At 36.3% G+C, this 23,209-nt stretch overlaps 1 protein-coding gene across 2 annotated transcripts in view; it reads right to left on the reverse strand.

Annotated features, from left to right (window-relative positions):
- Kifap3 (kinesin associated protein 3) overlaps nucleotides 1–23,209 on the reverse strand; it is a 134,727-nt gene that overhangs the window by 108,329 nt on the left and 3,189 nt on the right. For both annotated transcript variants that reach the window (XM_041662511.1, XM_041662512.1), the window contains exons 2-7: nucleotides 15,733–15,864; nucleotides 12,225–12,379; nucleotides 10,105–10,160; nucleotides 9,445–9,586; nucleotides 2,252–2,351; nucleotides 636–760 (exon numbers count right to left, since the gene is read on the reverse strand). In XM_041662511.1, the coding sequence (XP_041518445.1) occupies nucleotides 636–760; nucleotides 2,252–2,351; nucleotides 9,445–9,586; nucleotides 10,105–10,160; nucleotides 12,225–12,379; nucleotides 15,733–15,864 (710 nt within the window). The remainder of the gene's footprint in view (nucleotides 1–635; nucleotides 761–2,251; nucleotides 2,352–9,444; nucleotides 9,587–10,104; nucleotides 10,161–12,224; nucleotides 12,380–15,732; nucleotides 15,865–23,209) is intronic.

The following is a 23,209-nucleotide window of genomic DNA, read 5'->3' on the forward strand; positions in this document are numbered from 1 at the left end:
AAGGGACACTAAAGTAAATGGAATTCCAACCTCAAAATGCCTTAAGCCAATGGGCAATGACACTGTTAATGAAAAGTGTGTGAAAGCATTTGTTAAGAAACTAAAAAACAATTCCTAGACCATAAAATTCATTAAACCAGAATTTCCAAGGTTCTTTTCATAGGTTCTATCATTCTATAGATTTCTCAAATCTGCACTAATATTTTTTCACTTAACCAGAAAAACTGAACTTCATAGAAAAGTAGAACTGCAGTTTCCTGGAAAAATTAGGTTTATCGAGAAATTTAATCCATCCCATCAAAGTTACTTGGAAGCAGTGGGAAGCCATGCTTCACCAGACACACAGGTCATGTGATACCATAGTGCTGTCATTTAGAGATTCTCATCCACTTATCTAGCACTGCTGCTGACTTCACTCTTCTACCTTATAACCAGTCAAATGTGAACAGACAAAACGTCTGCCAGCCTGTAACTACTCTGATAATTCCAATCTCTATCTTTTCTTCTGGAACATTTTTACATAATTTTCAAATAATATGACAGGAACTAAAAATGGAAAGAACACCCCCGCCCCGCCACATCCATCAAAAGCATCTAAGCATAGGCAGCAGGTCAAAATGGCACCTAAAGGATATCAGCTTTCTTCTTCTTAGAAAGTTCTTCTTGCCAAAGCTCATGTCTTTTTAACTCATGATCAATGATATTCATACACAGGGCTCCAATTTTATAATGTGTGATGAGTCCATGAAAATGAGAAAAGCTTCAAAGGAGAGATTTAAAAAGAATACATCTAGTTCAAATAGGAGATTTGGTTTTGGCCCAAACTGCCATAAACTATACAAAACATAAGTATGACACACATTTCAATGAATGAATACACTACAGTAATTTTGAAATTATGAGATTATTTTAAATATGTATTAACATGCTATCCTCATTTTAAATATAATTATTAATCAAGTTTTCATTCTTAATCACAATACTAAGTACTAAGACAGTCTCATAATATGTTTTGGAATATTGTCTAACAAACTAATGTTATAATAAGGTTTTATTTGTTGTATAAAATTGATGAGAAAGAATAAACTAGTAACATATTAGCAATCAGGTTATATATATATGTATATATATATTGCTAAATAATTAACTTATTTAAGTATTTATTCAAGAAAATATCTTTGCCAATGTTTTTTATTATTAAAATCCAATTGGCTAGAAAATTTTCATAAAATCTCAATAATACCTCTATTAAGAATATATACATGTAAATAGAATATATTCAACTATTAAAAGAATAAAATTTCATAATTTATTAGACACAATGGAACTGGAGGACATTATGTTAAAATAAGTCAAACAAAAAAAGTAACTGTCATATGTCCTTGTTCTGATATCTGGAAGGAAAGAGTTGACTTCATATAAAGAGAGTAGACTAGAGACTTCTAGAGATTAGGAAGGGTTAAAATTAGGGAGAATAAAGGGGGGTTGGATCACCAAAACAACACACAATCACAGGAGGAGTAAGTTCGGATTGTACAGCACAGTAGGGTAACTACAGTTCACAACAATTTATAGTATATTTTAGAAAGAACTGCAAGAGAGGAGTTCAAACATGCACAACACAAAGAAATGATAAGTGTTCACAGAGTTGGAAATACCAACCACCCTGATTTGATCATTTATATATTGTCACATGTAATCAAACTATCAATCTGTATCCCCTAAGTATGTACTAAATTGGTAAAAAAAAATGAGATACAGAAGTATGTGTATTATAAATATGCTATTATTTACATGTTCATAAGTATATCTAAGTATAAGAGAACTTACTATGTACCAGGCTTTTAACCTAAGTTTCTTAATCATTTAATCCTAAAACCTACCAGAAAAGAATGTGGCTATTACAATGAAAACTTTACACAGGAACCAAGGCCCACGGTGATTAGGCAAAATAACCAAGAGTACACAGTGAGTAAACGGTAGGCATTACATTCATACTGAGATAATTTTCTTCCAGAATTGTAAACACATTCTAAACTATTATGCCGAATTGGTGTATATGAACAAGTGTGTGCATGTGTGCAGGTACAGGGAGTTGTAGACACAATGAAAGAATAATAGAGTAAAAAGCCAGCAGTAAGAAGCAGAGCATGGACAAATACACAAAGACTGGGAGAACCAATGGGCTGCACACTGGTACAGGCAGGCAGCAACAGAGATCAATTAGTCCTTTTAGAATCTTTATACTTACCTAGAGAAACAAAAGAAGATATAAATGATGTTTGTAGCTAACTCAACACTTTGTTTCCAGTCTTCTCTCAGGACTCTTGCTAGCGCACCAAGGGCAGTTTCTACAGAAAAGGAGACATACGGATATAATCATTTATCTAGGCTTTGATATAAAGGGAGGCTGGTTTTAAATGTCTACTTATGAATAAGTAACAAAGCCAAGATGGAACTGGGACAAAGAAGTAGGATGTTTCTTTCCGATACAGAAAGCTAATTTAGAAGTATAATAAAACTTTCATTCAAAACTCTTGACATACAAGTGTGCAGTAAAGAAATTGAATGTGATTTAGATAAATGTGACAGCAGATCATCAAAGGCTGCCTGCCTGCTTCCCGACTGCTTCCCGCCTGTCTGCTTCCTGACTGCCTGCTTCCCGACTGCCTGCTTCCCGACTGCCTGCTTCCCGCCTGCCTGCTTCCCGACTGCTTCCCGACTGCCTGCTTCCCGCCTGTCTGCTTCCCGACTGCTTCCCGACTGCCTGCTTCCCGCCTGTCTGCTTCCTGACTGCTTCCCGACTGCCTGCTTCCCGCCTGCCTGCTTCCCGACTGTCTGCTTCCCGCCTGTCTGCTTCCCGACTGTCTGCTTCCCGCCTGTCTGCTTCCCGCCTGTCTGCTTCCCGCCTGTCTGCTTCCCGCCTGTCTGCTTCCCGACTGCCTGCTTCCCGCCTGTCTGCTTCCCGACTGTCTGCTTCCCGCCTGTCTGCTTCCCGACTGTCTGCTTCCCGACTGCCTGCTTCCCGCCTGTCTGCTTCCCGCCTGTCTGCTTCCCGACTGCCTGCTTCCCCTTCCCGACTGCCCGCTTCCCGACTGTCCGCTTCCCGACTGCCTGCTTCCCCTTCCCGACTGCCCGCTTCCCGACTGTCTGCTTCCCGACTGTCCGCTTCCTGACTGTCTGCTTCCTGACTTTCTGCTTTGAATCCTACTACTGCTGTGCTACCTTTGTTTCTCTCTCTCTCCCTCCCTTTCTTCCCTTTCCTTTTTTTTTTTTATTTATTGAGACAGGGTTTCTCTAATAATTCCTGGAACTTAATTTGTAGCCCTGGCTGTCCTGGAACTTAATTTGTAGAGCAGGCTGACCTCAAACTCACAGAGATCCACCTGTCTCTTTCTTTGCCTCACAAGTGCTGGCATTAAAGGTGTGAACCACCACTGCCCGGTTTTTGTTTTCTTTTTTAACATTTGATTTACTCTATTAGGACAAAGACTAGAATATACCTAGATTATAAATGAGCAGTTTAGCCATCTTAGCTTCATTAAGGTAAAAAAAAAATAAAACTTACGTGAAGAAAAGTAACATTTACATATATTACATACCAACAGACATAAATAACAAAATAGAAGTTTCAGATAATAACTTCTTGGAAGTACATAAGTATTTCTGCTAGAATAAATAATTAATTAATGCTTGGAGATATTAAGGAAATATGAGGTCAGTTTTAAATGAGTTATTGTAAGACTATTTTTTGCATAAGTATGTATCTGTGGTACTTGTGTGTTTACACATGTGTGAGCACACATCCATTTAAAGGCTAGAGGCTGACAGCAGAGTCTTCCTCAGTTGTTTGCCACCTTTCCTTGAGGCATAGTCTCTCAGCTGACTCCAAAGCTTCGCAGATGTCTATTCTGGCTAGCCAACTGGCTGTGGGAATCATATATCAGCATTAGGATTTTAAGTGGAATGCCATTCCCACAAACAATTCATGTGGGGCTGAGAACACACAGGTTCTCACACCTGCATGGAAACCACTTTTTTCACTGAGCTATCTCCCGCCCAATTTTAAAAAAAGGTTAAAATATCTGTTAATGTTGTAGAAAGTCTTGCAGCCAGTGGTTACCCGCCCAAGGGGCGTGGCCTCTTACACTATATAAGCGGATGCAGAGCATGTGTCTGCTCTTTTTCTGGTTGCTGGATTCAGTTAACGTTCTCCTTTCAAGCAGAGAATTCTGATTTGTGAGTTTACCCCTAAATAAATAACCATCTATTTCTCAATTCTGAGCTAGTGTGGGATTATTTTTAAAGTGTCCTTCCACATGTTAAAACATAGAAATTATAATTCCACTGTCATTAATGAAAATTCAGAATCTATTGTTATATATATATATATATATATATATATATATATATTCCTGGTTATTCAGATTATAAAATAAGAATTGGCTATATTAGTATTCATCAATTTAGTAATGAATTTTTTAGCAATTTAAAAATCTGCCAATAGATTTTCACAATCCCTGTAAGTCATTGGACTAATGCAAGCTTTGCTCGAAGCTATTGAAAAATCACATAAGCAGAAGGGCAGTACATACTCAATGGTTCAAAAGTCCTACTTAGTAGGAAATCTGGCTTCACTTTTTCTATCTACCAAATCCTAAAAGCTTTTAATTAACACAAGCCAGAGGAAAGAGTATTTCTCAAGTGTGCCACAGCAGACTACTGTAAAAAAGCACGAATTTGAACATAATTTCAGTACAAGACCAGCAAAGTGAATTCTGAAGAAAAAAGAAAGTCAAATTGGATCATTTATCTTACAAGTAAATTAAACTACATACTAGAAAGTGAAGCCAGAAGATCAAGAGTTAAAGGCCAGCCTTAGCCACATGTGCATTCAAGACAAACCTGTGCTACACCAGACCCTGTCTCCAAACAAAAATCCACCTCCCACTCCCAACTCCTACCCCCTCAAAAAAAAAGGAAAGAAGAAAAATTAAGTCCACCCAAACTAAAGAGACTTGACAAATAAACACAGCCTGGGGAACCAGCTCTAGTGACAGCCTGCCCTTAACAGGTAAAAGGTCTTGGGTTCAATTTCATGCACCACAAATAAAACTACAGAACAATAACCAACAGTATTATATTGGTTCGGCCCTTATCTGTTGTGGAACAATCTTTTTGTACACTGTGAAGATGTGTTGTTCTCATTGGTTTAACGGAGAGCTAAATGGCAATTGCTAGGCAGGAAAAAGGCAGGACTTGCAGACAGGGAGAGAGCACTGGGATGAAGAAGGGCAAGTCATCGCAAGATGAACAAGCCATGCTGAAAAAATGTACTGAGCCATGTGGTAGATCACAGATGAGAAATATGAATTAATTTAAGTTGTAAGAGCTAGTTAGTAACAAGGCTAAACTATTGACCAAGCATTTATAATTAATAACAAGTCTCTGTATGGTTGTTTGGGAGGTGGCTGGCAGGACAGAAAATTTCACCAATACTCATGAACCAGACCAATGGAACAGAAAGAAGATATAGCATACCCATTGCCATGTGGGAAATGTATGGTGAGGAGTAAGTCTCTGGAAGAAACAGCATCTGTTCGATGAAGAAACAGCAGGCACACAGGAACAATAACAAAAGGAATCTGGATACCTGAGTTAGGTCATGTTCTGATCACTAACTACATGGGAATGGAGGATTACATAACATAAAGTAACCTTAGTTTATACCGCTATACCATTATTTTATCAAAAATGAATTCTGGGGCAAGTAACTTGTAGGGCAGCAGACTAAAAACCTCAAGCAATTCACTCTTCCATATAAGAATAAGCAAACTGGTAAAAAAAAAAACTTTTCAAAACTGCTATTTGCCATATTGCTATATAAGCTATATATTGCATATGCTACTAGCCTGTTGGGAGACTGAGGCATGAAGACGTGAATTTGAGGGTAGCCTGAGCTATATAGTGAAACACTATCTCACTTTTATTTAAAAATGGAGAATTACCTTTAGGTAATTCACAAAGTATTTACTGAAGAAAAACAGTTAAACTTTGATAAGAACAGCGAGCCCTGTGACAATTGAACTGTCTTAATCCTTTTTTGCCTTGTCCCACTGTGGTGGACTGGCAGGAGCTGAGGAGAGCAGAGTTTGAAGCTTCCCTCCTACCCCATACCAGAAGAAGCTTGTGAAAAGCTGGGTTCATGGGGTGCAGGGAACATTCAGTTGTCATTTGTTTGACTTGAAGCTTGCTGTGCCTTAAACAGCCTTATGCTGTTAGAGAAAAGCACTGTGGCAGCATCACAATGCCCGAGATAGACTTACAGTTTGTTAGCAGGATTAACAAAAGGTTATTGACATTTTTTAAACAAAAGCTAAAATCAGGTATTTTCAGGAGCTTTAAAGGGGTCAGACGTACTTTTGTTAAATCTAGAAAGCCACATACAGACAGGTACACAGTTGTAGGCCTATCACAGAAAGACCCTAATCTATCAGTTCTGGCTGAATTTTGAAACTGTCTAAGAAGAAAAGCAGAGTCTTAAATGTGAAGTGCCTCAACACTTAGGACACACCCTAACATACATAGAGGTCTTCAGTAAGGGTGGGAGATATTATCATCAAGCAATTAAGGAAATTGTCCAAAAAACCAACTGAGTAGAAATTGCACTGCTTCTAAAAGGATATCAAATTTGTAGAATTAATCCACAAAACTTGACTAACAAACAAATGGCATTAATAAAAAGCCATGGGGTAGCATGATTGATTTCCAGAGTTACCATATATTGTTTCAACAAAACCAACTCACCAGAGAAAGAAATAGAACCATGTGACCCATGCTCAGGTAATAAAATCAATAGATTGTCCATGAAAAAGTAGATACTGAGTTTATTATAAGACAAAGAGTTTAAATCAGCTATTATTACATTCAGAAAAAGAGGGACCGGAAAGATAGGCTGGCAGTTAAGAGTACTTGTTGTGCAATCATGAGGACCACAGTTCAGATTTCCCAAGCAAGTCACCATGCTTCTCTCACACCTTTAATACAGCTCCATGGAGGTGAAAACAGGAGCACCCCTGAGGTTTGCTGGAATCTAGCCCAGTTGTGAAAACCTGTGTCCCAGATTTAGGTAGAGACTTTGCCTCAAAGAATAGGTAAAAAATGATAGAGGCATACACCCTATGCCCTCTTCTGGTCTCCAAATACACACGTACACAGCTACACACATTCAAATGCACAGACACATATACAGAAATAAATAACATTTAAAGATTAAAGTAAACCATTTCTATAGATTTAAAGGCAGTTAGTTACATGAGTGAACAGGGATGACATTTTATCAACGAGACCACAAATTATAAAAAAAGAGGCAAAAATAAGAAATATGTACTTGAAGAGTACAAAAGCTAAAGTTAAAATTTACTGGGAATCTAAGCAACAGGCGTGACATAGGAAAAGTTAATATAAGCATTTTAGATTGGTCAGTCTGAAGAAAAAAAGAGGAAGTCAAAATGAACAGGTCCTTAAAGAAATCTGGAGAATACAGCACAGAAACATCCATGATGCAGGTCTCAGAAGCATATACAGGTTCAAACTGAACATTTAATGAGAAAATAGCTAAAAATTTCCTGTGTGCTGAAGACTAAAAAGGTAAACACACCAAATATACCACACTGAATGATATCAACACTTAAACATGTCACAGTCATGGTCAGGTTTGCAAAAAGGCTAAGAGAACCAAAGCGTGAAGAGAAAAGCAATGCTGTGTGTTTACCATCAATAAGATGGTAAACAGGTTTACCTCAGAAATCATGGAGACATGCAGATAGGAATGACACATGAAAGTGCAAGAGAATTTCTGTCACCTGTTGGGGGTACAAAGCTTCTTGTGCCCACAGAGCACCGTGAAACCAATGATGCTAAACATGCAGGGCCTCTCCTCAAAGGAGAAATTACCTGTTTTTCACCCGGAAGGCCGGGAATGAATACTGTTAATGACCAGGTGACCTTTCTGCTATTTGAGAGGCAGACCTCACCCATATTGTGCTATAGAGGCAGACCTCATGCCGAATGTTTATACCAGACTCTTCCCTCCCTAGATCTTTAGCTCTCAGTTATTGGAACCCATCCTTGGGGGAGATGTCATATGTACTTCTCTATGACATCTTGGACAGAGACCACACTAAATTCTAGACCTTGTAGTTACAGAAACCATTCTTATGGCCACATGTACTTTGTAAAGGAGTTTCTATGTAGCCATACCTTAAGCTTTATTGTGCACCTGGGATGGGAATAACTGTTGCCTGGAAACTTTTACCCAAACTGTACTGTGTTTTAAATATGAACCTCCTGGCATTAGACTTCCCAGGTTTGATCCAGGTTGATAAAGGCAATCTGAACTGAGTTTTCATTTTCCCATCTTCGCGGATCACTGCCTGAACTGACACTTTACAGGGGCCCTCAGCCACCTGCCTGTAACTCCAGAGCTCTGAAGGTGGATTACTGGAGCAAGCTAACTAGCTAGACCAGCCATATCCTCATGCTCTGGGTTCAACTAAGAGACAATAAGGCAGCCAATGATTGAGTAAGACTCTTGATATCAGCCCTGGGCCTCTACACACACATATGAGAATGTATATACTTCTATAAACAAGTATACTCATACACTTGTAAACACGCATACAGATATGGATATACCACACATATACATATGCAAGAAATAAATCAGTATTATTACAGCACAAAGGAGTGAGGAGGGAAAAGACAAAAGTGTATATTGGAACAAATTTCTGTATACTGTTAAAATTAAATTAGTTGTAATTTGAACAAGATTGTTTGAAACTGTCAATTGTAATGTTGGGAAATCACTAAGATAATAACTCAGGTAAACATAATAATAGAAAATTAGCTTAAAATGATAGACTAAAAACCATCTAGTATAGAAGGAAACAATAGCAGAAGAAAACAGAAATAGAAGAGTAAAAAGAGTTAAGAATCATAACATTTTTCATAATTTACAAATATATATGTTCAAAGTTTCATCATTCATAGCAAATACAAAATAACAAAACCTACTTTATGAGTGCTACATCAGTGTTGAACAGACTAAAGACACCAATAAACTGAATGGAAAAAGAACACATGGTGGTCTAGTCATATGCTAATTCCAACAAACTCTTGAGATGCAAAACCACAAACAGTGTGAAAACAAAAGAGTGGATACATAGACCTACCATGAAAAGAGAGAAGGAGAGGAAGATAACAGATTTAAAATATTCCTAATATATACAAGAAAAAAGAAACTTCAGAATATAAATATTTAAGACATGAAAACAAGTATATGTGCATTTGTATACATAAAATATTTAAGATCTGAGTACAAACTTTGAGGGTAGGTTTGCTTTCCATAATTTTCTATGTTCAATATTTAGGAAAAGAAATTACCATTTAATAGTAGTTCTTCCAAGTTATCAGGATTTCGAGCCAGCTGTAGGATCAAGGCAGAACCCCGAACCTTGTCTGGAATATCTTCATACAACAGCTCAATGTACTCATCCATGTCATTAATGTTGGCCACTTCGTCAATCTGAAACATAGCGGGAAGCACTCAGTAGCTCTGATAGGCAGAATCGCAGTCAGATCGATGATATTTGTGATGGATATATTACTTACAAACAATTTCCAAAAAATGGATAATAGCCTCTTTTGTGGATGGAAATTTTAGGTCTTTGTGTAGTAGAATGATAATATTAAATTATAAGCACAATAAAATGGAACATATCTAAAATTTGTCTCTTAATGTATTTTAAATGTAATACAAAGTTATTTGCAACTACTATAATAGATTAAATATTTTAAAACTTATTCCAAAATGTTGAGAATATTTTTGCTACTTACTTTAATAAATTTAAAATGTGTTAAACAGCACTACCAACAATTTTTGTTTTAATCAATTAAGCATTGATTAAACAAGATGCCTTTTTAAGGTATCTCTAAAGTGAACCATTTAAAATTCTACTTCTGAACATGGCCATATGCAATACTGAAAGGAAAGGTGATGTCTGTAGTGTTTTGTTGAACAGATCAGAATTCACACGGTCTTACCTCCATCCCTTCAAAAGGAGGTGGATCTTTAGGCTTGCTTGATTTTTCTTTTTTTTCTGTAAAAAAGATTTTAAAAATCCTAAGAATTAGGTTTTAAAGGTTTGGGAGTAATTATTTTCAGTAGTTGAGATTGATGCTGCCTAACCTGGGGGTATAAAATTAAATCTTTGATGAAATTTTTTTCAGTGCATAAAATATTTCCATGTAAAAATCAGCTATTTGTTCTAATGATGCTATTAAGGAGAACATAAACTAACAAAATCTGTGACAAAATTATACTTCTTTTAAGATGGGAATGCATAAATCAATAAGGCAAAGAAAACAGTGTAAGTAATAAAAAAATGATGAACATGAAAACTAACGTTAACACAGGAGGAGTAAGAAATAGTAGCTAAATTATAAGCTAAAGTAACTAAGAATGAATGATTTTTGTCTGAAAAGTTAAAGGACATAAATTAAAAGACGAATTTTTGATATTTACATCAGCTTAATCTTCATTTATTCCCAAGGAGGCATTCAAACGTACTGAACATGTTTATTACTCTATTCAGTTAAAAGCATATTTTCATATTAAAAACAGAAACAATGCATTAAATCAATAATAAATTAGAAAGGAAATTAAATAAATTAGAAAAAATAAAAAACTGTACAGTTAGCAAATAAATATGGATATAAAAGACTTGGACATTACAGGGGACAATTTAGAAGGGGATCAGCAAGAATGCTGGAAGTAAATATGAACTCTACATTCATGTATCAAACTGTCCTCATGAAAAACCAGTTTCACACAATTAATACATGCTACGAAAAGAAATACTGCTATGAAGTATGAGTGATGGAAAATGAGGAACACACTGTTGACAATAAAAATGTCAGGACAGCCTACTCTTCCAAAGAGACACAAATACAGAATTGAAAAGGAATTAACCATTTCCACTTTCAGGGGCATTATCCATGAGAGGTAAGGGCATATCATCAAAAGTTAAATTCTGTGTCAAAAAAAATTTAGTTAAAATTATTTTTAATTTTAAATAAAATAACAGTAGTTCTGACTGGCAAAGAAAAAGAAATCACTGAAGTGATGAATCACTGTGCCACAGTTTACTACAGTCCCTCCTGCCATCTCCTTAGGGGGAGGCTTCTGGCTCTACATTATCACAGTAAAAAGTTATAAACATCTTGATCATTTAGACAAGTATAGTTTTAATATGCAGTAAAACATTATATACCTTCAACTACTAATGTGCAGAGAGAGACTAATACTGACTTGAATTATTCTATCCATATATAATGAACACTTTTCACAGTTCTTTTTTCATATATCCTAATCACTAACATTCATTGGGATAACCTTTTTATTTGAAAATATCTTCTATATTTCCTGAGTTCTAAAACATTAATGGTACAGTTCTTTCATGAAGGAGTTGAGAACAGGAAAATGACAATAATAAAGACAATGATAAAAGAAATGTGATACTTTTCTTAGGAAAATTCATGAGAGTAATATCCCAGGGTTATCTAAAGCATGAGACATCTCTCATATGTATATTAAAACTTGAAATAAATAATTCACTAAAGTTATAAATGATGCATAAACCAGAAATTTAGAAAAATAAGTCTAATTAGAAAAGAGAAGATCTCTGCCTTCAATGTGCCTTTTATTATTCTACTACCATGATGACAGACTTATCTCCTTATTTCAGCATATGTGTGCATGTGCACACACAGTGAAAGAGTCTGACCACTGCATGTAGAAGCATAAAACCTCCAATTCAGGAAACAAGTACATCTGGTTATCCTAGCACTGGTAAGAACTCACAACCAAAATGAATACAGTTTTCATAACTAGATTTGTTTGTTTGCTTACTTGTTTTGGTTTTTCTAGACAGGGTTTCTCTGTAGCTTTGGAGCCTGTCCTGGAATTCACTCTATAAACCAGGCTGGCCTTGAACTCACAGATATCTGCCAGCCTCTGCCTCCTGAGTGCTGGGATTAAAGGCGCATCATGGCCCAGCTATAACTATGTATTTTTATACTACACATCTATTTACAAAGTAAACATAATATTTGTGAAGGCTGCCTTTGGTGTTACATTTAAAACTCTACCTCCTTCCACTCACCTTTTCCTGACAATGAATCACGGCGGTTCTGTAGATAGTACAGCAGCTGCTCTACCTCATTCAGCTTTGAGGGATGAATGAGTTTACATTCTTCAACTACTTTTCGGGCCAGAGAGGTGATATCTGTGTTAGCATTGAGACTCTTCAGACGAATGCTGCAAGCACATCCAAATTCCCAATTCAGATATTATAGAAAGTACATGACAGATTCAAAAATACTATTTTAAGATAATTTATAAATTATGCATAGTCTATATCTATCTAGCCATTGAATCTTATTAAAGTAATAACTTAGATACAATTAGGCTTTTATAAGTTCAAGGCAATCATTTCCTGTGAGCTGCATAAAAAGGTAGTAAAAGCAACATAAATCTTTTAAGACTTTCTGGACAAGATATCCCTAAGCCCTGTTTGAAGCAGTACTTCTGATGTAAAAACACAGTCTTTACTTATGACTGAATATGAAATACATACTGTCAGAAATGATATCATTTATACTTGAATATGACAACATTTTCCAACTTTTCTTTACTTGTGCTGGGATTGGAACCTGCCACTTGCTAGGCAAGTACTATAAACTCTGAGGTACTCTGCCATTCCTTCCTCTTAATTGAGTCCAGGACAATCACTGGGAGTCTGTCCTAGTGAAAGGGAAGAAAAGACAGTGCAGAGGAACACACCAGCCTGTTTACTTGGACTCATGGCATGAGTGACAACTATGAAAACATAAAATCAGGACTGTCAAGTAAATCCTCCTATACAAGACTCATACTTAGTAGGAGAAAAAGCCAACAAAATTTCATTTGTATGATTTCTACACCATAACCATCAGTTTCTCAAAATGAAATCAGAAAGGCATTCTAAGAGGCGGAAGCGCCAGGCTGTGGATCTAGACAGTCACCCGTCTCTCTAGTTTGGTGACAGTTTATGTCATCCCTATCTCAACCTACACAGACTTTCTCTTCTCCACCATTAACAAAACCTTTCGGATTAACAAAACACATTTTTCCTTTTGGTAGGGTCTTGTGGTACATACCTTTGGTTAGTGAATGTGACATACCTTCTGTTAGTGAGTGAAACCCTCAGAACTAAAAATTAAATTCCTCTCCTGAAGTGCAGGTTTTGAGATTATAAAGTTAAAGACAGCTTTTCTTTAGGAAATCTAATATTGAAATCTGTAGGGATAAGTCCCGCCCCTTAGGGGGCGTGTTCGCCTTGGGCTAATGTTTACCTATAAATCTGGCAAGCATCTCGCAGCACTTGCTTCTGCTTTCCTGGTCTCTGCGGGAACGGTGGTTCTGTAAGTCTATTTCTCCATTAAAGCTGTATATATTTTTACAATCTGTCTGCATTCGTTTACGCTGTTACATTTTGGCGCCCAACGTGGGGCTCGAACCCATGACCCTGAGATTAAGAGTCTCATGCTCTACCGACAGAGTGTGCATCAATGGATAAAACAGGACTGTCATATCCTGCCAAGACAAAGTAAGATAGTTTTAAAAAGTTCCTTGCCTTTAATAATGGTATGTCAGTTATGTTAGGCCTTAGCCAAAGTTGGTTGACTCAACATTGCAAACGAGACTTTGCGTGATTGCCCAGGTAGTCAGTTGTCTCTGTCAATTGTTGCACATTTTGGATATATCTCGTTTGTTAAGTAATATTTATTCCCTTCTCAGATCTTTGACGGAGTTGAAGATTATATAATTGTAGTTACACTCTACATTATTTAGACTCCTTGAGATAGAATGTTTAGCAAAACTTTGTTCTCAATATTGTTTGTTATATTTATTATTTGTTATTATTGTATAAAGTTGTATTTGGTTTAGTTCTGTCTTATTTAGACAAAAGGGGGAGATGTAGGGATAAGTCCCACCCCTTAGGGGGCGTGTTCGCCTTGGGCTAAGGTTTACCTATAAATCTGGCGAGCATGTTTACCTATAAATCTGGCGAGCATGCTCGCAGTGCTTGCTTCTGCTTTCCGCAGGAACGGTGGTTCTGTAAGTCTATTTTTCCATTAAAGCTGTATGTATTTTTACAATCTGTCTGCATTCGTTTACACTGTTACAGAAATCTCAAGAGATTTTCATGAATGCTCAAGTCTTATAGTCTCAGGTAAGGAATGGCAAACAGAAAAGAATGGAGAGAGAAAGACTAAAAGGGTAATCTGGACTGCAGTGTGAGAATACACACATATTCGTCAGTGTCTTGTATGGTCTAGAAGATTAATTTATTATCATGAGCCACTAATGTCAGTCTCCTGATCCCTACAGAAAAACCAATGAAGACAGTAAAATGAGACACTAAGCAGTTTCTCTTTGTAGGGTAAGTAAGCCAGGGCTTTCAACTATAGCATTACTGAAATTCAGGCTTAATAAGTGTTTCTTGTAGGAGGCGATTGTGTACATATAGTACTTGGATTCCACCTCTTAGATGAAAATGTGACCATCTTATAGTGACAACCTAAAATATCTCGATGGGAAACAATGTTCTTTGTGGGGAAGAAACCATCCCCAGAGTGTTTAAGGACTTGGAGTCAATGCTTATACTTAAAGTGGCACCATCACATGCATTCCTAGTAGCTCGAACACACTCAATTCCAAACATGGCACAAGTAGAAATGATTTCTGACTAATTACCAAATCAACACTGTGTAGCTGGGAGAGGGCTGAGGGTGAACATTAAGTGATATCAAATCTTCTCTACTACCATAAAACTATGGGGATGGAGAGATGGTTCAACAGTTAAGAGTATTGTCTCCTCTTCCAAAGGCCCTAAGTTCAATTCCCAGCAACCACATGGTGGCTCACACCATCTGTAACGAGATCTGGTGCCCTCTTGAGGAAGAGACCTGGCCAGTCGTCCTCATCAACTTAGACCCTGAAACCCAATATGAACAAGTTCAACAAAACTACCATATATGGGCTGCCCACATATGCTTCAGCATTGCCAGGGCATAAATTTCATTTTCATTTTATTTCACCATAAAAACTATAGGAGGAAGGTAAGATAATTAGCAGAAAACTGCAGAATGATGAAAAAAGGACAGTTCCTGAGGGACTCTCTCAAAACCAAGAAGGAAAGGAAGTAGGACACCAGAGGATCTAAAAGCACTCTTATTACTTGCATTTTTCAGAGGACTAGGTTGTTTTCAAGGACTAATTAAAGATCTGTGCCCCATTTGGGAACATCTGAACATCAAACCACTCCCAGCAATTCTAGGGGGAAAAGGAAACAGGATTTAATACTTAGATTTTCCAAACTAAGCAAAAAGTTCCTATATAAACGTAGCTTCTGTGATTAATTTCACTTAGCATTTCAAAAATATTACTTTCTCTAGAATATATTCCATATTTATATAGTCTAATGTAATCTTTCATTGACTAAGATAAAGTATGTCTAGAAGTGTTCCATAAATATTTACTACCTATAAAGATTAAAATATTAGATTTGTATAAAGTTTATATAAAGTCCCCTATTTTAAAGATGTACACAAATGAAGAAAACTTACATTTTTTGACATTCCTTTCTTTCCCCCAACATGGGATCCCCCATTTCTCCAAGAATGGTAGCTTCCACTTCATACTGAACGATGAGAGCTTTTTCTGATGGATGGACATCAATATTTCCCCCTTTAACTTTCCTACAAAAATATAAAAAAGTACATTAAAATCTCACAGAACAGCCATAATTTTCACACAGTTTATGTCTAAAACATGAGGGTGAGACTGACACATGCCATCTAATCACATTCTGTGAGTCTGGAACAAGTATGTATTTCCTGGCCCAGCAGAACATATTTTCATGAATAGTCTTACCTTGAAAAAAAATGTATTTACCCAAAGAACCATGTATAAACACAAGTGAAACATTTATAATTAAAATTGTCTTCGCAGAGGATGGCTCTGACTAAAATGAGCTTTTTATCACAGCCATTTTGATTTGCGTTTCCCTAATTGCTGGGGATAATTAACATTTTGGGGAGGTATTTCTTAGTCAATTTTAGATCTCCTTCTAAAAACTCAATGTTCAAATCCATAGCCCATTTTTCGAATGAGTCATGTTTTTTTCTTAAGTTTCCCATTTCTCCATATATTCTGATATCAATCCTCTACCGAGGACAACTCACAAAGATTCTCTCCCATTCTGTGAGCTTCTTCTTCACTCAATTGTTTTAGTTGTGAAGAAGTCTTTTAGTTTTACGAAGCCCCACTTGTCAATTGTAGGACTTAATTCCTGGATAAATGGATCATATTCAGAAAGTCCTTTCCTATACATATGCCGTTTATATACCGTGTGTGTGTGTTTTATTCTAGCATACTCAGTGTTCCAGGTTTCATATTTAGGCCTTTGATCCATGTGAAATTAGTTTCTCTGCAAGGTGATAGATATAGGTCTAATTTCATTCTTATATATGTGGAGCATCCAGTTTTTCTAGTACCACTTGTTGAAGATTCAATTTTTCTCCAGGGTCTGATTTTGACATTTTGTCAAATATGAGATGGTTATAGTTACTTGCACTGAACCCATGTTTGGGTCTTCCATTTTGTACCACTGATCTACATGTCTGTTTTTGTGCTGGTGCCACGTAGATTTTATCTGATGGCTCTGTACTGTATCTTGTAATCTCTAACAGCAATCCATCCAACCCTGCATTTTTTGCTAAATATTGCTTTGGCTATCCAGGGCTTTTTATTGTTCAAAACAAATTTTAGTATAGTTCCTGCTTTTCTACTTTTGTGAAGAATGACATGGAGTTTTGATTGGGATTGCTCTGAATCTGTAAACAGTTTTTGGTAGTCATTTTCACAATATTAATTGTACCATTCCATGAGCATGGGATGTTCTGCCACTGCCCAGTGTGTCTCCATCTCTTTCTTCAGAGATTTAAGGTTTTCATTGTAGAAGTCCTTCCTAGAGATTTTATTTTCTCTGGGGTTACTGTGAATGGGAGTGTATCTATGATTTCTTTTTTGTATGTTTGTTGTTGGTGTATAGAAAAGCTCTTGATTTTTGAGAATGGATTCTTATCCTGTCACTTTGCTGAGATTGCTGATTGTTTCTAGAATATTTCTGGTGAAATTTTTGGGGTCTCTTATGTGTAATATTGTACCATCAGCAAATAAGGATAGTTTGACTTCTTTTTTTCCCTGCTTGTAGCCCTTTACTTTCTTTTTCTTGATCCATTGCTCCAGCTAGTACATTGAGCAGTGTATTGAAAAGAGGTGAGGATTGAGGACAGCCCTGTCTCATTCCTGATTTCAGTTTACCTGCTTAAAGATTTTCTCTATTTAAGATGCTACTGGCTGCGGGTTTCTCATATATAGCTTTTATCATCCTCAGATAGGTATTTTCCAGTATTTTCTCTAAGCCATTTATCAAAATGGCATGAAGGATTTCATTGAAGGCCTTTTCTTCATCTATTGAGATAATTATTTGATATTTAAGTTCATTTATGTAACTTATTACATCAATTCATGGTGAATGGTTCCTGTGGTTATATGGTATATAATCTTTTGGATATAAGCCTATATTAAATTCATAAGCATTTTAATGAGGATTTTCAATCTGTGCTCATAGGATATTGGCTTATAGTTTTTCTTTTTGTTGCTGCAGCTGTGCCTTAACTAGTTTGGGTATTAGAATGGTACTGGCTTCTCAGAAGGAGTTTTGCAGTGTGCCTTCTCTTTTTGAATAATTTAAGAAGGATTGATTGCAAACCGTGTTTGAAAATATGGTAGGATTCTGCTGGAATTCCATGTGAGCATTTTTTTTGTCAGAAAATATTTTGTTTATATTTTATGTGCATGGGTGTTTGTATGTGCCTATGTATGTACTTAAAATCGGCAGAGACTCAAAGAGGCTATCAGGTCCCCTCTAACTGGAGTTACAGTGGGTTATGAGCCACTATGTGGGTGCTGAGAACTCAACTGGTGTCCTCTGCAAGAACATCAAGAACTTTTAACTGTTGAGCCAACTATCCAGCCCCTAAAATTGTTTTCACAATGGATGTACCTCATTAAAATTTATATTTATACTTTATTCTATTTTTACTTTAATAAGATGAATGATTTTATTTTAAATGCTAAACTGTCAAACAGAATTGAACATAGCATTTACAACATATGAGGAATGTCTAACTTCTGAGATGATTATCTCTCAAATATTTTATATCAATTCTTAATTTGATAAAATTATTGAATTTTTTTATTTACAGCATCCTATTACTAAATTGATATCTTTTAACTGCCTGAAAATGCCTTCTTAGTAACACCACTTTGTACATATGTACCAGAGAACTGCACCCAAAGATGATAACCTATCTTAGAAATATATTTATATTTATTACAATTGAAGCCACAGAAATATTTATTAGAATGCTTTGGCCTGGGGTGAACTAGGTAATAAATTGAAACCAAATGAGGAAGTAAAGAAAACTGATAAAGGTAACTATGTAGCTAAACAGAAAAGCCACTGTGTACCTTCAGTCTAGAATACTTCTTTAAACAGATGTAAGTCTTAATTATAAAGTAACTACTTTATAAATTAAATTCTAATAAAAGGCAATGACTTCCAGAATGGATAATTAAGAAATGAAGCATATACATATATATATATATATATATATATATATATATATGATGTGTATATGATAGACATGGTAGACACTTCAGCTCCAAAACTATGAACAGATTAAAAGTTAAAAGATGGGAAAAGAAAATACAAACAATATAAAAGAAAGGTGGGACACTCATACAAAACCGGCTTTAAATTAAAAGCTAGTACAAAATGTAACAACAAACGCTGTGGTGAGAAACCAATCAACACATCCAGAAGATCTAACTATTACAAACGTAAACTTGAGAGTAGAGACCTAAACCATATGAAGCAAGGACTGAAGTGATGAAAGAACAAACAGGTCTGTAACAATAGTGGCAGACTTCAATATCACTTGGAATAACAGATATACCTATATAGATTACTATAAATAAAGAAATTGAACATTATAACCAATTAGACCTAATACATACAAAGGAGATGAACTTCCCCTTTACAAAGTGTAAACTGGGTATTCTAACAGCTAGACCTTACGTTATGCACAAGTCATCAATTTGAAAACACTAACTTTATATAGTGTATGTTCTCTAAACACAAATGAATAAAACTAGGAATTAGCACAGAAAGAAAGCATTTAGAAAAATATGGAAAATTAAATAATCCACATCCACATAGCTACTAAGTCAAGGAGTAACTCACCAGAGAAATTATAAATAAAAACAACACAACAAAATTTAGGGGTGTGGCAGAGCATTGCTGAATAGAAATCAGTAACTATAAATGCCTGCATTGGAAAGATACCCAAACTTAATAAAAGCAATATAAAGCAAGCCTATTGCCAACTTCAAAATAAATGGAGAGAAACTCAAAGTAATTCCACTAAAATCAGAAACAAGACAAGGCTGTCCATGCTCTCCATACTTATTCAATATAGTACTTGAAGTTCTAGCTAGAGCAATAAGACAAGTAAAGGAAACCAAGAATCTCCCAGGGAAAAGGAAACATAAGGGATTTCATGAGTGGACTGAGGGAGGGTGGGATTGGGAATACAAGCAATCAGGCTGGGGAAGTAGGAACCGAGGGGGAGGGGTACTAAAAGAGACTACTGGAAAGGGGGGCTGCATTTTGGGGTCAAGTAAAAATCTGGCACAAGGGAATCTCCCAGGAGTCTATGGGGAAGACTCCTAGCAATAGCGGATATGTAGCCTGAACTAGGCATCTCCTGAGGCCAGATGGGTGCCTAGCCTAATTGTCATCAGAGAGGCTTCATCCAGCAACTGATGCAAACAGTTGCAGACCCACAGACACAAATGGGCAGAGTTCAGGGAATCCTGCTGAAGAAGGGGAGAAATGATTGTGGGAGCCAGAGGGGTCAAGGACACCACAAGAAAACTCACAGACTCAACTAACCTGGGCTCATAGAGCTCACAGACTGAACCAGCAACTAGGGAGCCTGCACGGGACTGATGGAGGCACTTTGAATATATGCTACAATTGTGTGGGTTGGTCTTCCTGTGGGACTCCTAACAGTGAGAGCAGAGGCTGCTGCTCTGACTCTTTAAACTGGCTTTTGAGACCCTACTCTCCATACTGGGTCATCCTGCCCAGCCTTAATACATGGGGAGGTGCTCAGACTTACTTAAACTTGATATGCCATGTTTTGCTGATACTTGTAGGATACCTGTCATTTCTTAAACAGAAATGGAAGAGAAGTGGATTGGAGGGGGTGGGAACAAATGGGGTGGAGGGAAGGACTGGGAGGAGAGGGGGGAGAGAATGTGTATATATATACACATATATACACACATAATAAATATATATAAAGATGTAATTCAATTTTACACCTCAAGAAGCTAGAAAAGACTGAGGAAAAACTACTAGAGTTTATAGAAACAATAAATGAAGAGGAAATAAATGTTGATTGTTTAAAAAGATCAAAAAGCCAGGCATTGTGGCATACAACTTTATTCTAGCACTCAGGATGCAGAGGATTGGCAAATCTCTATGAGTTCCACGTCATCCTGATCTACAGAGAATTTCTGTCCAAGGAAGGTCACAGTGAGACCCTATCTTATTGCCTAAACAAGACCTAAGCAAGGATTACATCAACAAACGTTTGTACTTGTAATTTAAAAAAAAATAAACACCCATCCTTCTTAAGATCCTCCAAAAAATAAGAGGAGACAGAAAACACTTTACAATACGTTACATTCTAAAGTGAGACAAAGATATTACAAAAGTTGTAGACTAACATTCCTGAAGAACACAGCTGGGAATATTTTCAGAGTGCTAGCCTGCAGAATCTGCAGCGCATTAAAAGACTACACAGGCCATGCGATATTACTCAAAGAGTTCAACTTATTAATAAAATGAAGAAAAATAGTAAATGATTATCTCACCTGACATAGAAAGCCCATTTTATAAAAACAAATTCTTTTTTTTTGCCTAAAAGATGGTTTATTTTATGTATTTGCAGATGATTGTGACAAAGGATTTACCACAGATTCCATTGACAATAATCTCTCCAGTCTGTGTTCTTTTATGCATCTGAAGGTGAATAAGATGTGAAAAGTCTTTCTTCCACTGATATACATTCATAAAGTTTCCCTACACTACACAATAAAAGTTTGTTCTTTTATTATCTTGAAGAGTACAGTGGTCTCCAAAGGCCTAACCACACTGACTACATTCATAGGGGTTCTCTTTACTCTGTGATCCTTTGTACATTTGAAGATGACTGTGTTTTGCAAAGGCCTTACCAAAATGATTATGATCATAGGGTTTCTTTCAAGAATGTGAGGACTACTGAGAACTCAAGAACAATAGCAATGGGTTTTTGATCCTACTGCATGTACTGGCTTTGTGGGAGCCTAGGCAGTTTGGATGCCCACCTTACTAGACCTGGATGGAGGTGGGTGGTCCTTGGACTTCCCACAGGGCAGGGAACCCTGATTGCTCTTTCAGCTGACAAGGGAGGAGGACTTGACCGGGGGAGGGAAATGGGAGGCGGTGGTGGGGAGGAGACAGAAATCATTAATAAATAATCAATAAATAATAAAAAAAAGAACACATACTGGAGAGAAACCCTATGAATGTAATCAATGTGAAAAGACCTTTGCATATCAAAATAGTCTTCAATTGTATAAAAGAAAACACAATGGAGAGAAGGAATCCCTATGAATATTACCAGTGTTGTAAGGCCTTTGCATGTCACAGTAATCTTCAATTGCATCGAACATATACTGGATAGAAACACGTTGAATGTAATCAATGTGCTAAGGCCGTTGCAAGTCATAGTCTTCTTCAATTGCATAAAAAACCAAATTCTTCATTCAGAAATTGGTAAGGAATAAAGGTAAACCCCCTCCATATGATACAAAGCATGAATGAAAATTCTCCAGTTAATTTCATACTTAATGATGAGAAACACCTATTTTAAAATCACAAACATGGCAATGTCCAGTTTCACCATTTTTATTTCAAATATCCTAGAGATTTGAACCTAATGAGACGTATGTAAAGAAGTAAAAAGAATCCAGATTTGAAAATAAGAAATAAATTATATCTATCTGTAATGAAATTATTTCATTTTTATATTCTAAAAACTACAGAAAATTGTTTAAGTTAATAAACATACTCAGCAAAGTTGTATGTTTAAAAGTAAATTGTCTTTTCATTGATAGTAATTAAAAATTTAAAAACTAAATTCAAAAAAATTCAATTTCCCATAACAACAAATAGATCTGTTTACAAATAAATGAAAGTAGGGAGACTCAACACTTAAAACTCTTAAATGTTAAAGAAATTAATAAGAAATTTAAAAAAGGGAAAGCCATCCTATGTTCAAGGGTTGGATAATTAATTTTTTAGATAGCACTATTTCCCTTAGATGATTCATGGAGTCAATAGAACCACTATCAAAGTCCTGACAGCCGTTTTTGTCAGAGACGGAAAAGACAACACTAAATTTCACATGGAAACAAAAGACTCTAAATATTAACATAAGCTTAATAAAGAATAACAAAGTTGTAGGACTCACACTTCTCAACGGAAAACCTCCCCGTTTAGGCAATAAGAGTTACTAGCACAAAGAGACACACGTTAGTAGACCTGTTGATGAGGACTGACAGAGCAGGAACAAACACTTACCCTTATAGTCAATTTTAATAAGGATGCTCAAATATCAACGGAGAAAAAGAACAATGTCCTTGACAAATGATGCCAAGATAAGATATTCTTTTCCATATATTTTTGAAGATTTTATATGTGTGAGAGTTTTGCTTGTAACTTTTTTTATTAGCAGAGAAAGCACCAGCTGACCTTCCTCCTCAGCCGATGTCCCAGAAGCCTCCGCTTGTCTAACTCAAACAATGAGTCTCCTTTCTAATTCCTCTGCCCCTCTCTATTCACCCTCCTGACTCCCCTGTATT

Source organism: Microtus oregoni, unplaced genomic scaffold (genome assembly GCF_018167655.1).
Source record: "Microtus oregoni isolate MIOR12 unplaced genomic scaffold, Mior012 000013F_ref0000133, whole genome shotgun sequence".
Lineage (NCBI taxonomy): Eukaryota > Metazoa > Chordata > Mammalia > Rodentia > Cricetidae > Microtus > Microtus oregoni.